At 44.9% G+C, this 17180-nt stretch overlaps 1 protein-coding gene across 6 annotated transcripts in view; it reads right to left on the reverse strand.

Annotated features, from left to right (window-relative positions):
- The window catches only part of PARP4 (poly(ADP-ribose) polymerase family member 4), a 69530-nt gene that overhangs the window by 40851 nt on the left and 11499 nt on the right, over positions 1-17180 (reverse strand). For all 6 annotated transcript variants that reach the window (XM_039873063.1, XM_039873064.1, XM_039873062.1 and 3 more), the window contains 10 exons: positions 16476-16677; positions 15134-15197; positions 14124-14199; positions 13264-13377; positions 10934-11083; positions 10330-10467; positions 9213-9386; positions 6422-6582; positions 3192-3329; positions 1004-1099 (listed from right to left, as the gene is read on the reverse strand). In XM_039873063.1, the coding sequence (XP_039728997.1) occupies positions 1004-1099; positions 3192-3329; positions 6422-6582; positions 9213-9386; positions 10330-10467; positions 10934-11083; positions 13264-13377; positions 14124-14199; positions 15134-15197; positions 16476-16677 (1313 nt within the window). The remainder of the gene's footprint in view (positions 1-1003; positions 1100-3191; positions 3330-6421; positions 6583-9212; positions 9387-10329; positions 10468-10933; positions 11084-13263; positions 13378-14123; positions 14200-15133; positions 15198-16475; positions 16678-17180) is intronic.

Below are 17180 nucleotides of genomic sequence, written 5' to 3' on the forward strand. Positions count from 1 at the left end.
TCCTGGACTGGAGGTCAGCCCACAGGACTCACCTCTGTTCCTCAGTTAGACCAGATAATGCCAAAGCTTTTTCAAGAGGGTTTGTCTCTTACATTCTTTCTGGAAGTATCTGAGAGTTTAGATTGTTTCAGAGACTCACCAACATCTAGAGATGCTAAAGTATTTTTTTTTAAATCAATATGACAGATGTAAAATAGTATCATTATGGTTTACTTTACATGTTCTTGATTACTTATCTTTTCAAGTGTTATTTTCCATACGTGTTTCCACTTCTATTAAGTTACTATTCATGTTTTTTGCCCATTTACTTATTGAGTTGTTTATCTTTTTCTTACTGATTTATAGAAACTAGCTCTGGAGCCTTAGGTAAGTTATTTAACCTCCATGAGTCTGTATCCTTTCCATAAAAATGATGTGATAACACCAAGTGTGAGGTTTATGGACAATGTACAGACAATGAAGCACTTAGCCTGGTGCTCGGCACAGGGCAGGTGTGCAATTCACTGCGGCTATCACGAGGACAGATTTAAATATTAACAAGGAGATTGAAGATGAAATGTTATGTACACGAGATAAACTGTTGAGAAGAGAGGCCATGTGCTGGAGAAGTCAAGATTACTGGCTCTGGAGAAAGACAAATGCTGTGTAACCTTGGACAAGACACCCTCGGCCATCCCTCAGTGTTCTTCTCTGTGACATGAGGGTACCAGCAGGATTGGCCGCAGGAGCGTGGTAAGGGAGCGTGGTAAGGATTAAGTGGGTGTGGATACGTAAAAGGTCTCAGGACAGTAAAATCACCAAGTGGATTTCAAACACCACTTTCCAAACATCCACCGCGAAACTCACGCTTCTACAGCCTGTGGAGAAATCGGCTGCTTACAGTACTTGTTTCTGGGGTGAGAGACACCTCAGCAAGAAAAGATGGAGGAAAACAGAGCGAGTACTCGGTGACGACTGCCTGCAGCGGGCGTGAGCGACGTGGCTTGGGATATGACACACTAACCTGAGTGAATCGCTGAAGTAGATCCCGCTCCCCAGGTTTCCAACGTCTGTTCTTGTCACGCCGCGATCTTCGACCACTTTGGGCAAAAGCAACCCGCTGAAAAGAAACGAGTTATGAGGTTTACGATGAAAGAGGATGTTCTATGACAGCCTTATGAACCTATAGAGACAGATGCTACTTAAGGGTGTTATGCTAAGTGAAGTAAGCCAGACACAGAAAGACAAATACCCTACCTGTAAGTGGAATCTTGACAAGTCGAGTTCATGGAACCAGAGAGGAGAGTGGAGCAGTGGTTTCCAGGGGGGGTGGGAAAATAAGGGAGAAGCTGGGCAAAGGGTACTGCGCTTTCAGTTCTAAGATGAATGAATTGTGGAGATCTAATGTACCGCATGGGATAATAGCTAATAATACTGTACTGTGTACTTGAAATTGGCTAAGAGAGTAGATCTTGTGTTCTCACCACAAGGCAAAAAAAGGGACTAGGTGAGATGACGGACATGCTAATTAACCTATTATGGTGATCACCCTGCATATCTTTAAAAATCACACTGTACGGCCTAAATCTATGTAGCTTTTATTGGTCGATAATACCACAATAAAGTTGGAGAAAATAAACACACTAATTAAAAGACGATAGATAGATAGATAGATAGATAGATAGATAGATAGATAGATAGATAAACAGACAAAGTAGGTAGGTAGGTAGGTAGATAGATAGCACAAAATGAAAAGGAAAATGCGTTTCAAAGTAACCTCACAGAAGGAATTCCAGGTGTCAGGAGAATGACCCAGGCTGCGGCCTGCTTCTTGTCACCCCCTGACCAGTCCTGGGCTGCGGGCCGGCCATTTGTCCGGCCCCCAGGGCTCTGTCTCCTTCCGGCCCGGGCCCCTTGCTCAGCAGGACAATGTTTAAGCTTGACACTGAATACCCTTCTCCCCTGATCAAGAACGAACTAGAGCGTTCAGAGAGCTCTGCAGCCAATGTTCAACCCCAGCTCTCTTTGGGCAGGTCAAGGAGACAGTGGCCTTTATGGTACAAACTGCTAGCTGAGTTTTATGATACGAGGTGGAATTAATTTTGTAAAATGGCTTTTGACTTTTAGTTCTATTAGGCCATTCCCACTCTAAGATTATTGTTTTTAATCTATTTTTCATTTAGTACCTTTACAAGTTTTATTTTTAATATTTAAATCTCTGCTCCATGAAGAGTTTATTTAAGTTTGAAAGCAAGGCAGGGGTCCAATTTTATATTTTTCCAGATATTTATCTAATATGTAGTATTGAAAAATAATCTTTCTTCCACAGAGATAAAAGCTATTGTTATACATACTAAATCCTCTACTTTTGCATTTGTGTACTTTCTATTCTATTCATTCATCTATTTATATACCACCTCACTGTTTTAATATAGCTTTACAGTATATTTTTAATGTCTCACTGGTTAATCTTCCCTTATTACGCTTCTTTTTTAGAATGGTCTTGGTAATGTCAAATTAAAAAAACTATGTGCTGCAGAATTAGCTTTTTATATCTTTAAAAAAATCTCAGTGGTACTTTTACTGTGATACCACTAAATTTACAGGTTAATTCAGGGAAAACTGGCATCCTTCTGAGTAGTGCAAGTGTCTTTTGAGTCCCCCAACAGCTCTTCAGTTTTTTCCGGATGGATCTAATATATTTCTTTTCAAATTTCTTATTAGGTATTTAATTAAAGACACAGATTTAACCCTATTTCCCCCTGCTACTCGTGACTTCAGTTTTGGCTCTAATATTAATTGGTTATCCAAACAGAAAACTACAATTATGTTCTGAACAGATAACTCACAGTATCTGGGCATTCTAATTTCTAGATCTTTCTTTTTAAATTCTAGACTATTGCTAGAGTGGATACAGAGGAAAGACTCATAAGTAAAACAGACAATCACCTTTCTTTATATGATACTGTCTTCAAGAAGCCATTCATATCCGTGCTTAAACTATATATAAAAATATATACTTTTTTAAACTATATATAAAAATAAGTACATAATTTAAAACGTGTACTTATAATTTAAAATGTTCAGTTTTCTCTGGAATACAATTAGCTGGCTGATTTTAACTAAAGAGACCCATGCGGTACAGAAAAGAGATATGACACCTCGCATTTGTGAGGCTGAACGGTCTGGTGAGTCAAGGTGGCTCCTCTTACCGAGACAGGATTCCTACAAAGCTTCGCACGGGAGACCCGTGCAGCAAGGATGTCACGTTGCCAAGCTGGCTCAGGAACGCTGTGGTCTCGCTTGCTCGGCCAACTCTGAATATCTGCAGGATGTCCACTGGACTTTGACTGTAAGAATTAGAAGAAAAACTTGGAGATGACATAATTGAAAGCAAAATGAAAAATCATTATGAACAAACACAGAACTGCCCAAATGCCCATTATTAGGGAGCTGATACAAGAAATCATGGCACAATTCATCTTGGAAACACTACATGGCCATTAAAAATCACACTTGATAAATAAATAAGGATAGGAAGTAAAACTTATGGTAAAATATAAATTCTAAAAGGTCGCAAAAACTGCTTGCATAACACGATCCCAAGTTTTGTCAAATATATATTGTGTACACTGTACAGACTGAATGAGCTCACTCATTCATCCATGCATTCATTCAGAGAGTAGACTCTGTGCGGAGTGTTCCGCCAGGCACTGGGAGTAAAATGACACGGGCTCCAGCTTCGCAGAGCTTTCATTCTACTGAGAGAGACCAAAATCAAGGAGTTAACAAATGCCTAATTTTAAGTGCTGCCAAGGAAAACTACCATACTGAGGGAGAGGTGGTCAAGAAAGGCCTCTCTGTGGAGGTGACGCTAGAACGTGGCATTGTACAGCCCATAAGTTTAAGGTCTAACGGTTGTTACGGGAAATACGCTGGATGGGGCAGAGGTGGAAGAGCATCAGGGAGGAAGCAGCTATAGTGGTGCAGACGAGACAACGTGGTCTGCAATGAAGACAGTGGCAGCATAACTGGAAGCCAGTGGGCAGAAGACATTCTGGAGACAGATGTGACAGAGCGTGGCGACATGGGGATGAGCGGGCTAAGACAGGGAAGCACGGGAACAGGTGAGGGTTACATGAGGCCACTGAGCGTGCCCACCCAGATCCTCACTCAGGGCGTCAGGCTGGCAGCTCGACCTGAGCTGTGGTAGGGGATGGGGGTGGGGCTCGCGCCACAGAAATCAGCAGCTGTCACAAACCAGGACTCTGACTCCTAAGAGCTGGCTGACTGGCACACCATTGGGTGTGGAGAAGAATCACCAACTTGAGATATGCTCTACACCAAAGGGTTAGGAGTGAGTTATGTGATCTCTGCGTTATCCCTTGTGCTGAAATTCTGGGTGAGCTTTAATTCTCTCCATGTTTTTATATAGTTTCTAAACTTTCAGCAAAGAATATAAATTTTAGGAGAAAAAAATTAATATGAAAATGTCATCATCAGTGAAACGAAATGAATAAAATCTAATTTTTCCCGGCAGCAAACTCTCCCTGTGAGGAGGCCCACGTTCGCTGTCTGACACTTGGTGGAGTGCAAGCTCCGCAAGGGCTCGCGTGGGTCACATTGACTGGTCGAGCTACACGCCTACCCAGGTCTTAGGGACATAGCTCTTCCTTCCCTGTGACTCATGGAGGGGGCTAGTCACTTCCCTCCTGGCCACCGTCACTGTCTCCAGCCTCTTTCCTAGTATCAGATCCTAGCAGGGACTGAGGGGATGGTCGAAGGTCAAATCAAAAGAAACTAAAATAATCTCAGCAAGTATAAAAGCATCATCTGGATAGATCTACAGAATGGATTTTTAAAAACGGGTAAAATTCACATAGGATAAAACTATACTGACGTGTACAGCTCAGGGGTATTCGGCACATTCAAAATGCTGTGAACCACCACTCTGTTTAGCTCCAGCACGTGTGGTCTTCCACGTCTGGCTTCTTGCACGTAGGATCACGTCTTTGAGGTTCGCCCGCTGTTGCAGCCTGTGTCGTATTTCACTGCTTTTCATGGCCAACAATATTCCAGCACATGCATAGTCGCCATGTTTTGTTAATCCATTCACCCACTGATGGAAGTCTGGGTGGCTTCGACCTTCCGGCTGTGTGACCTGTGCTGCTGCGAACATTCATGGGCAAGTATCCGGTTGAGCCCCGTTTCCAGATCTTTGGGGTACGTCACTAGGAGTGGAATTGCTGGGGCATCTGATGATTGTGTTTAATGTGACCTCATCAAGTAGTGGCTGCACCATTTACATCTCCACAACTGTGTGGAGGGTTCCAGCATCTCCGCATCCTCATTGACACTGACAATTTCCCACTTTTTAAAAACATAACCATCTTAGTGGGTGTGAGGTGGTACAGGGAATGGCACTGGAGGGTGACTGCCCAGGAAGGCAGCATGTGCTCAGAGACAGGCGCGCATCGGTCCACAGGGCGGTGTGGCTGCGCCCAGTTCTAGCAGGGCGCTGGCAAACGGACTCCACACAGCAAAAGGGCCCACACGTGACCCCGACTGCAGCATCTGCTGATTTCCTCAGTGGAAATTCTCCCTCCATAGCAGACTTCCTGTTACTAATGGTTTAATTAGTTAACAATCCTAAGAATTTAACAACTGGCCTGCAAAGTGGTCAGAGCAGCTGCCATTCAGCACCACTGGTGCATGGAGCGTGCAAGGCCAATGCAGGGCCACCTGGACGTTACCTGAGCTGAGATACCAGCCATGCCCAGGAGAGAGACTCCGTGAGGGCAGTGCTGCCGCGGGACGAGTGACCAAGCCAATGAAAGTCAGCCTGGCCTGAGAACAACCAACACAGCTGGATCCTGCGTCCTGACGCTGGGTCCAGGCCCTTAGCCCCAGCGATTCTGAGGCACGGGCACAGCGAGGGCCCGTCCAAGCAGTGACCGCCCAGGTGGCTGGTGCTGCCGCTGTGCCAGGTACGGAATGCAGACCGCAGAGGAAACGGGAAGGGGCCCAGGCAACAGGAAACGAATGGGGCTGGCATTGGGGGATCCACAGCTTGACAGATTTTCCAGGTTTTTATGCCACAGAGTGGCTAGTTTAGAAGCTGCCACACACATATTTCTGCATCTTAAAATCTTAAGTGCATTTTCCTATGCAACACCCTTCCAAACACGAGCTTTAATACCCTTTGTAAACGTAATTCTCATCAAGATCTGGCACCCTTATGTCCCAGTGGGAGAGACGATAGCAGCGTGTTCAAGCACAGACTGCTGCCCCATGCCTTGTTACAAACACAGGAGGAAGCGACTGGCCAATGTAGGTGACTTGTCAGTGAGGACAGGCATCCAGGTACCTGCGGCCATCGGCTCTGCATCAGGTTCGGACGCCATATTACAGAACAGATCCTAATGCGTCTCCTTATGCTTACCTGCGATTATTCTGTAAAACCTCTTTTCTAACTCTGAAAAATTCTTCTGTGTTCTGTTCAACATGCTCAATTTTGCATCTCAAAGCTCGGTATTTGGCAAGAGACGGTGGGTTGCGTTTGGACAAATTAGTTTCGTTGACGTTAGCCATGTCTCTTATTAGCTGTAGATGGAAACAATACAGACATTAGAATCACCACAAACCAAAAGTTATATCATGTTACACTTTTTCACGTAAGTTCTTTCATCACGTAAGTGGCACATTAAAGGTGACACAGCTACCTCAGTGACAGCAAACACACAACAATGGCAGTGTACGTTAGGGCAGCGCACCATGTTAACAGTGTTCTGGGCACACTGTCCCTGTAATCCACACCACAGCACCAGTCCGCTTGGATCTCACTGCCCTCATTGTGTGCATGGGGCAAGTGAGGCTCTGCGAAACTAAATTAATTGCTCTAGATCCTGCAGCGAGGAGGGGACAGTGGACAGTGATAAAGCAGGAACTCAGACCGAACTTCACGTTCCATTCTGCTTAACAAAAACTCAATTTTCGTGTTTTGTACGCCAGGCACTGCCTTAGCTTTGGAAGACGCAGAAAGAGTGGGATACCGGTCCCTTCCCTGGGTGCATATCTACTCCTGGGTCGTGGGACTGGAGGAGGGACCGTAGCTCCCAGATGACCTGAGCTACGCGTGATACAGAGCTGTGCTGTTTTCACACCTTTGAGAATGAAGGGACACTGATGGGGAGCACCAGGCACTCTGCTGCCCACGTCTTTATGACCTTGTGGGGCAGGGCTTTCTGACTACACCGAAACCGCCAGCTATAAAATATAAGGTCAATGCATTTCTCTATGTACAAGTAAAAAGTTTCTGTATGGTGAAATGAAACAAGTTCATCACCACCAAATTCACCATAAGCAAAGTAGAATAACCAAAAACACAGAAAATATTTGTAACTCATGTCACAGACTAAGATCTCTAACTTATAGAGAAATTCTAAACACCATGAAGAAAATGATCAAGATCCAAAGAAAAAGAGGCAGAGGGCATGAGGAGACAGATCACAGGAAAAGAAACGAGGTGTCCCTTCACCATTTGGAAGGTGCTCAGGCCTGCCTCACTGCGAGGCCACTTGTCATCCACAGATCGGTAAAATCTACACGCTGGGCAAACACACTGCTCGTAGGATACAGGGAACAGAAGCTCGTTCAGTGGTGGTGGGAGGGCAGGATGGTGTAACCCTGTGAGGGAATCAGACGAAGTGTGTCACAATTACAGACACATCCATCCTTTAAGCTGGCACTCCTACTGCTGGCGCCGTATCCCAGAGACACCCCTGGACACGCAGGAAATGACAAACACACAAGGTTGTTCATTGTGGCACTGCTTGTGACGGCAAATCAAAATGTCGTTGATAGGGAATGCCCAGCAATGTGGCAGACCCCACATTCGAACGCTGCAACGAGGGTGACCTCCACGTGCAGGATATACTAAACGAGGAAGGCAGGTGCAGAAAGGTGATGAGAGTACACGGCTTTTTATGTAAAAATAGAGGGGAAGAATAAATATTTAAGAGTGGCAAGTTATCAGGTGGGGAGTTAGAGAGTTGGAACGAGGTGGTGGGGACAGGGTGGAAATTGTTTGAGTGTACCTTTTTAGTATGAGTTTGACTTCTAAATCATGCAGATGTATTACCTATTGAAAACACACAATTTACATTATGTACCCTCTCAGTAGCAAGACCAAAGACTGAGGTTCCACAGGCTGGGTATTAGGTGAATCAGGGAACTTCAGATTTGGGAGGGCCCATTAGCATCTTGTTTACTGGTTCACCTCTTTTCTTGATTCTTCACTTAGTTTGGACTCTGAGAACCCACTAAAAGCTATAATTTCCCCCAAACATGCAAAATTTCACGTTGACAAACTCCTCTGATGCCTAGGTCATGCGTCTCTAAATCTGTCCCAAGCCCTTTGTGCAATGTGTACCTGTCTCTTCCTTCCCCTTTTTCACCCAGCCCCCTGCCCTCTGGCAATCACCAGTTTGTTCTCCATACCCATGTTTGTTTTCATTTAGCTTGTTCGTTTCTGTTGTTCCTTAGATTCCACACATAAGAGAAATCATATGGTATCTGTCTGTCTTTGTCTGACTTATCTCACTCAACGTAATATCTTCTAGGTCCATACACGTCATTGCAAATGTTAAGATTTCATTTTTCATGGCTGAGTAAAATTCCACAATGACTCAATTCTGACCAGAGAAACAAGAGTACCAGGGGCTTCATCTAAGAGACACCAAAAAATACATGGGATGCTATGAACTACTGTAGCTGTAAGCTGGTGGTAAGGGGAGTCAGGCTGACAGGAAGGTCACTTTATAGGAAGGTCAGAGATGGGCAGAGGCTGAAACATCCGAGCGACCTGGACCAGCAGCGCCCCCGCACCTGGGCTTTTTGTTACACGGGCGGTAAGTGTCCTCGCTGTTTAAGTCCGTGGCAGCTTTCCGTTTCTTCTGCGGAAAATCTTAACTCATCTGATCTGGGACATTACAGTGCAGCAATTCTAAATGAATCTGCCTTTGTACCACTATTCCAGCACATTCGTGTTCGGGAATACAGTTCGGGTAGCTTCCAAGAGGACCCGAAGCATTCTAAAATGGCTCGACAATTTATTTTTGAGCCAACTCTAGACAACTTTTGTGATTCATTCAGTGTGACCTTCCTTACTCATCAGATCTGAAAAGACCCCTCCCCAACATATGTTAACTGAATTCTGTAGCTCAGAGATTTACCTGGCAGAGGTCCTCTTTCTTGGCTAACAGCCTCAGGTTAACTTCTTCAGTGGTTGAACCTCTGTGAGGTATTAGTCTGTAGAACTCACTCATCATCTTTTGTAATTGTTCTTCCGTTTCTCCACTTTTCAGTGCTGCCTTTACATGGAGTAGAATTCCCTCTGCCTTGCTCACCTATAAGTAGATGATACGCACTTATTACAGTGAGATCTTGATAATCATAGAAAAACTAAAGGAACACGTATACAAACATCTAAAACAGCCGTTGGCTACGTCGTGACTATCAGTTTCCTACTGGCTCTCTGCCATGAAACAAACGCAGTGTTTATGGAGATGACGACGATGCCACTGAGTCATCCAAAAGCGGGCTCGTCTTAACCGCAGGAAAGAACCAGTCTTCAATATCTGTCTCTGCACCTGCCTTTTCGTCCAGAGAGGAAGGCTCGTGTCACCGCAGGAGCCCTGTTTTTCACATAAGACTTAGAAAGATGTTGGAGTCAAACTAGGAACAAAACCCGCCAGGACCTGCTTTGAATTACATGGGTGCTTTTTGGACTTTACCCCGGGAACCGTTTTTAGCCCTGAAATAAATTCATTTAATTCCACAGCGGGAAATGTGTGTATTGTATTATCTGACTATGACAATACAGCGGCAGAAGCTGGGCCATCGGGAGCATTTTCTTTCGCTTGTCTTTTCAGTTGCGTGTGACTGAGCAGAGCAGTTTCTGGGGGGCTGGAAGCCTGCCCAGCTTCCCCTTGGACGGTCAGAGGCGCAGTCACTGTGGAGTGGCTGAGGGCCCGGTGTCTAACGGAGGACGCAGAGCGGCACGTCCCCCAGGCCGGCGGCAAAGCTCCTGCCGGAGGAGCAGCTCCTCACCAGCTGGCACCGAAAAGCCAAGCTGTGATCAGTCCTCGTGTCCAATATTTTACAGGTGGGACCATCTGCTCCTCCTGGAAGCTCACATCCCCTCAGTGTTCTCGGTGTCCCCCTCTCCAGGGTGACAAGAAAGAACAGGAAGGACTGCATCTGAGAACAACGAACCAGCTCTCAAACAGAAGTGGTATCACTGACGCTGAGAAACCAGGAAAGCAGGTTTCGAGGACGCACGGGACTTACGTCGTTAAGGCTGATCCTGTTCGCAGGCGTGAGGAGCGTGTGCTCCAGGTGGCCGAGGGCCTCTGCCCAAACCATCTCCACCAAATCGCTCACCTCCTGGCTCAGAGCACTTGAACGTATATCCTCCTCCAGAAGCCACTGCAACCACAAAATGGCAAAACAACACACCCGCAGGAAGTTTTCATGGGTGGGTTTACTTAAACCGAGATTGGAGGTGTGACAAGGAGTAATTAACTACAGCTCAGGAGAGAGCCACCTGCAGCCAAGTCACTGTCACTACTCAGGGCCCCTCCTTCTGCCGCACTCTACCCCTGCCTCCTCCCCTCTCTTACTCCCCGTCTTTCTCTTTTGCTCCCATTTTACTTTTGCCTTTGTCTCCACGGTGCAACCTCAGGCCTGCCCGTGGCATGACAGGCCATGTGGTGTTAAGAGCAAGGACCCTGACCCCCCGGACCACCGCCTGGGAAGCTGGGCTTGGTGGCTTACCCTGGAGGGCCCGCCCCTCAGCTTCCACGCCTTTTCCTAACTCCCACTCTTTCCTCCTGCGACTTCTATTAAAATATTCAATCAATAACGCAAAACGACATGGATAAATTGATCTTACTGCTTGCAACTTTCCAGATGCTAACTGGGTGGTTTCGGGGGTAAAACATTCTCTTAGCTGAAATCCCTGCTTCTTCAGCTCTTCGATGTAATTTTCATAGCACTCACTTGCATCTGCAGAGGTTGGCCTCACTAAGAACTGCCTTCTGGTCTGTGAATTAGAGTACACAGCAGCGTGTTAGGATGTGAGGGCACAGCCACATAATGTCAGTCTTTGTTGAGCACCTATTATGTACCAGGGACAGAAACACAAGTAAAGCATTTGGTCCCTACCATGAAGAAGCTGAGAAACTAGTTTTTCCAAAGATTTACTCAAGTCTTCAATTCTTCACAAAGCAGCCTAGAACCCAAAAGGAGGGAAGGGCCTGAGCACACACGGCGGGCAGAGACGGCATCTGCTCCGCTGGAGGCACTCAGCACGCACTCAGAGGCTGCGCGGTCCTACCTCACAGCCGGTTCTAATCAGCTTTGGAGTGTGACTTTCAGCCTTTTGGAACTGAGAAGAATAAACTGGGAGGGAGGGTTGGACAAGAAAAACACCTCGGGAATGCGGTGTCGTTAGAGACAGGCGCACAGTCAGGATGAAGTGACAGCGGCCGGCGAGGAGGGCAGGCAAGCTCTCAGGTCACGCCAACAGCGCTGATGGCGGCACGAGGCCTCCACAGGCACCAGGCCTACCTTGTCAGCCTGCCGCAGGCATTTCTGTTCTTCCAGGGAATCCCTGCCCCTGCCCGTGGGGCACAGTCACCCCAACATTAGCCTCGGAGAACATGGAGCCTTGTCCCCTCGGGGGGTGTCACCAAGCCCTGGCTCTGGGTGCACAGCCCCAGGAGAAGCAGCTATGATGACAGATAAACCACCCCAGACTGGCGGCTACAGGACACCTCTAAACTTGGCGAAAGGAGGACTCCTGTTCGAGTTACTGCATTTGGGAAGGCAGAGGCTAACTGATTTTGGAAGATGCCCGTCTAAATGGTTAAGCGAAGGAGGCCAGCTGGAAGAGCCTCCATGCAGAACAGCCTCCCCTGCTGGTGACCCGAGGGTCGTTTCTGCGGAGGGGGAGGCCTCGCCACCACCTGCCTGCTGAGCTGTCAGAGACTCACAGGGAGGAGGCGTGCAGGCTCGGCTCCTCACCAGACAGAGCAGGAATTGGCAGGTGGCCTACGCATGTCAGCATCCTCTTCCTCGATGAAGAGAACAATCATAACTTATTCTATCATGGTTTTCAACCTGATTTTTACTTACTTTTTATCCACACGTCTAAATCCTCCACAAAAAGAGAGCCTACATTTTTGGGTAAAAGATTCACCAAACCTTTTCTCCTATTGACACATCTGACCGTGGCTCAACTTTCATCTGTTCCCATGGAAGCGTGAGAGTGGAACACCAGCTGTAAGAGCAGGCGAAACCGCCTGGGTGACAGTAACCTGTCACCAACCAACTGCATGACACCTGGGAGTTCAGGGAATGGAGCTCATGTAGAGCGTGGGAAACCTGAGCCGTGGTGTCCCCAAGAGCAGGGACTCCAGTCAGGGCACCGGGGACCCAGGCCCGCGACAGGTCTGACTCCTACGGGAGGTTCCACGTCGGATGGGTCCCGTGCCCCAACGTGCGCCTGCCTTGTCCAGAGCTGACACCTCAGGTGGGGACAAAGCGAACTGTGTCCAGGGTCGGAGTGACCTGCTGTGAGGACCACCCACCCCACTGAGCAGCGCCGGGGCCAGCTGCTTCCTGCCCGTAAGCTGAATGTCCTGACAAGACAGCCTGACGGGCGTGGCAGCATTTTCTTTGCACTTCAGGTATTGGTTGTGAACTTATTTTTGTTTCAAAATTGCTCTGAGTTGGAACCATGCCCTTGACTTCACACTGATCTAGCACCAAGGTCATGGCCCCTGCTGGTCCGAGCCCATAATACTTCACGCACGTTTCACCCTTGCTTCTGTCACCGCGGGTTACAGTCATGGGTATGTCGTTTCCTCCCAGGTGGCAATTTCTGAGGAGCAGTACGAGTACTTCTCATCTTTGGGTCCTGGCCTCTAGCAGACTGGTTGGCACCTTTAACAAGGTGCGTGACGGGATTGCTCTCAGAGGTGGTACATCGGGAAAGTTTTCCTAACTGACTCAGAACAGGAGCAGGTACCCTGCACAGTAAGTCTTCCTCTGAGAAGGTCCCTGTGCTGCCACATTCCAAATGGGACACATTTCCACTTTTCAAAACTATTTACCAGAGAGAAAGAAAGAGGCGAACAGATTGGCTGGTTCACGGGCCAACGTTAAGGGAGCTAGTGAAGGAGGGCGATAAACACGCAGGAATCAACGTGGAGAGGTTACCTCGGTGACCCCTGTGGGGTGGAAGCACGCGGAGATGCGGAAGGTGGGGTGCCCGGGGTCCTGGGGGCACTGCAGCTCCAGCACTGCGATGTCCTGGACTCCCTCCGTTCCCACCTGGAAAAGAGCCCAGTTATTCATCGGCTACATTCACTGCAGAGCAAACCACACGTGCTCTTTAAAAAGGTTGATTATAAAAAAATACATGCTCATTTGGAGATATAATGTGGAAAATACACAAGGAATAAAGAAAAAATAAAAATCACCTGTAATCATACTACAGCTATATAACCTCTATTACTATTTTGGTATATTCCCTCCTATAGTCTTACTATAGATATATCTGTATGTGTTTAAACTGTACCATTTTTCATATCTTCTTTAACACAGAGGGAATGTTATTTTCAAATTACATTTTATTAAAATACTTAGAGAATACAAATGGAGTATCATTTTGAATGCCAGAGTTAATCTGCATTTCTATGATGTTGGAGGAAATTGATTTTTTTTTAATAAAAAATAATGGAAATTCAACATGCTGTAAATAACTTGGTGTCAAATCTACTCTTAAAATACAAAAAGCTGTTAAGGAGGGGACTTTTATTTTTAATGCCATATTAATATTTTGTAGTTTATATTTTTATTATGAGCATGTATTGCTTTTATATAATAAAAACACTAGAAAAAGTAAACACTAAATTTTGAATGTAGAAATTTTCTTGACTATTAAAAATCAACTCATATATTAAAGAATGTTATTCAGGATATGTGCAATTTTTCGAAACAATGAGAAAATCAAACAAGAAAAATAATCAGAAGACACTGTTTTGTTCTTTTTTCCCAAATAGAAATCGGACTCTTACTTTTTCCAAGGCGTTATATTTTGCAACTTCAAAATCTTGAGGAAAATGAGGAATTTCAACATTCTCTGTATAAAACCTGAAATTTGTATAATTAAAATTTTAACATTAAAATCAACTTTTAGACTAACAGAATTTTCATAAAACTTTTCTTATCGCTCTCCTGATCCCATGCCAAATGCGCTGTGAGTTCCTAATGCCTCCTTAGATGTGCTAAAGATGGTTAAACGGTCTTGTGGAAGGAGCTGGATTCCTCCTTTATGTCATTCTATCATTCTAAAGCTCTGATGCTGCACACTGTGTCTATGCTGGAAGCGGGGGCATAAAGTAGAAGCAGAAGCTTGAAAGACACAGGCCCAGGCGCTGGAGAAAACAGCTCCTTGCAGAGACAGGCAGCCTGCGTTCACTCCAGGTGGACCCTTAGATGCGTGTCACTCCACACAGCCACACGCCTCTCTGAGCTACAGACAACCCCCTTTAAAATAAAGGTGTCAGGCGTCTCATAATCTGTACTTTAAATTTTGGTATTTGTTCTCTTTTAGCACTACTATTAACAAGTAAAATAAAGCAAAATATGACGCCTAATCAATACTGCAGTCCTGGGTACCTTGAAGAAGCCATGTGGTACTGCAGACTCACACTCCGTTTTGGAAGGTTACTATTTCCATTTTTAAAAATACCAGGTATGGAGTAACGATCGTCTTTGCTCTAAGGCTCTCCAGTAAGGGAATGGAGTGGGCAGACTGCCCGGACCCCGTCGGCAGTGGTTTTTCCTTTTCTCAAGTCACTGTCACAATTACATCCAGTCTCATATAATACTGAGAAGATAAAATAAGTATTGCTATACTAGTTGAAGTGAAAATCTTAAATAAGTAAAAACTCAATAAAGAGTGAGATAAGCAAGAGAAATTAAAATACTACAAAAAATGCTGATGTACTAACAGCATTTTAATACTGTGACTGAGGTTTTTAACAGTTTACAAACTGTCGAGCCCTAAGGATCAGAAGATTACTTAGTGAGCTCCACGCCCCCTGTCTCTGCGGAGTTGTCCAGGCATCCATCGTCTGTTTTCACTTCTAAAATTAAAACAAATAAAACACTTGTTCACTATGCAAAGATTATTAAAGTTGGTACACAATAAATGCTGAAATTGTGAAGATTCTTGAATGCGGGTCATATTTGCCATGCTGTTCTATTTTCTTAAGGTGTCCTTAAATTAGCTACAGTTATTGGCAATCTATGGACAATACAGTGGGAAAGGAGGTAGATTAAAAGATAGTAAAAACGTACCATTATAATCCTATTTTAACAGGCATGTGAAGAAAATTCTAATATAGTCTGTATTATTTAAAACTCATTGTTAGGCAGACAATTTCAAGTGGCATTTTCCTCTGAAGATCATGGCGAGGGTAGTTCTGAAACGTATTTCTCATGCAGCACAGGGCTGCAATGTGCTCCCCGGTACCCTTGGGCCACAGATGTGTTCTCGTTAGAGGAGGGAAATTCGGGGTTCCTAGGTGAGGCTGAGGAACCCCACAGCATCATCATGATATACAGGTATGACTCTTTTAATGCAAGGATTTCTTTCCAGTTTCAATTATGCTATCAAGAATTCAAAAGTCATCAGTGTATTTATAGTGATTCTGACTCGCACTGTTTTATTCTGCATGTTGCAAAATGAGTGTAAAAGTTTATCATCCTGCTTTTTTTTTTCAGCTACCATTTTCTGAGATAGCAAGAAAGTCCGATGACAGCATTTCCGGACAAGCATTTGTCTAGAGGCTGTGCCACAGCAAAACACTTGGCTGTCTAACACTTTTATAAATAACACGGCTGATCTCATACCAGATGCTCTCTAACATATGCCATGTGCTTCTACAATTAATACTTAATGGGATGGCTGGACTTTTGACGTGTCCCCTGGGGAGAGCACCTGTTAAATCCAAAGGCTTTCTTCTTGGCCAGATTAAAATCTGGGTCCAGGGGAGACGTGGTTCTTTTGGAAAGAACTTCTTTAGCAAAATGCTGGTCATAAAATTTCCAGTCATTAAGTTGTGATACCTTTTTAACACAAAGGTTCTTCTCCCTCCCAGTTGAAATTATACGCCAACTTTTCTGACAATACCAGTGTTCTTGTCGGCATGCTGACTCTGACTCCACTAGTCTGGATACTGAGAAGTCAATTTCTATTCTCAAGTACTCTTCTGTCTCCTGCTATTTTGCTGCCCATTTGTTGAGATAACAAGCCTAATTATTTCTGTGATATTTCTAGATCGTCTTTTGTCTATAACATCTTTGATAAACCAAAACTATAGCACCTACCACACACTAGGTGCCTGACAGGAAATACTTACCAGAGCTGCTGGCCCCTTGATAAAGAGGTAGTGTGCTGTCCGGTGACTTGTTAGGGCTGTAATTTTTTACATCCAAGAGTCTCCTTTCCTTGATAGATTCCCATATAAAATCTGGGTTTGCAATGTGGATATGATTCTTCTGGATATAGTTCAAATGATATTTGCTCAGATCACCAGCACTGTCTGAGATTATATGTGTGCACTAAGAAAAAAAGAATCAGTTCATTATGCATGAGAAGAAATAAAATTTAAATAAATTATTTGTATCTGTAATTTTCACCCTTGAAAAGTCTTGTTGGAAGGTAATTTGCAATCATTTTTCTCAGATTTCGAACACTCTTATCAATACAATTTCTCATTATATAAAAGTTTATAAAATCAAGTTTTTAAAGGGTACGGATGTACCATAATTAATTAACCAATCCTAGAGGTTGTTTCCAAATTTTCCCTCCTCTAAACAATGCTGTGCTGAACATCTTCACATACACTTCTTTGTACACTTGTTTTTCCTTAGGAGTTTGGAGCAGGAGGTTCAAACAGTATTCATTATCATTTTGTTAATTTGAAATTTTACAAACTTAACTTATTTTTCAGTAAATAGTATATGCGCACTGTAGAATATCTGGAAAGTAAAAGGACGATGCCAGAGGCAGCTGTTGTAGCCTGTCCCTGGGTGCCCCTCCCGGGCTCTTCTAGGGGGACAAC

This window comes from Pteropus medius, unplaced genomic scaffold (genome assembly GCF_902729225.1).
Source record: "Pteropus medius unplaced genomic scaffold, Ma_sr-lr_union100, whole genome shotgun sequence".
Classification (NCBI taxonomy): Eukaryota; Metazoa; Chordata; class Mammalia; order Chiroptera; family Pteropodidae; genus Pteropus; species Pteropus medius.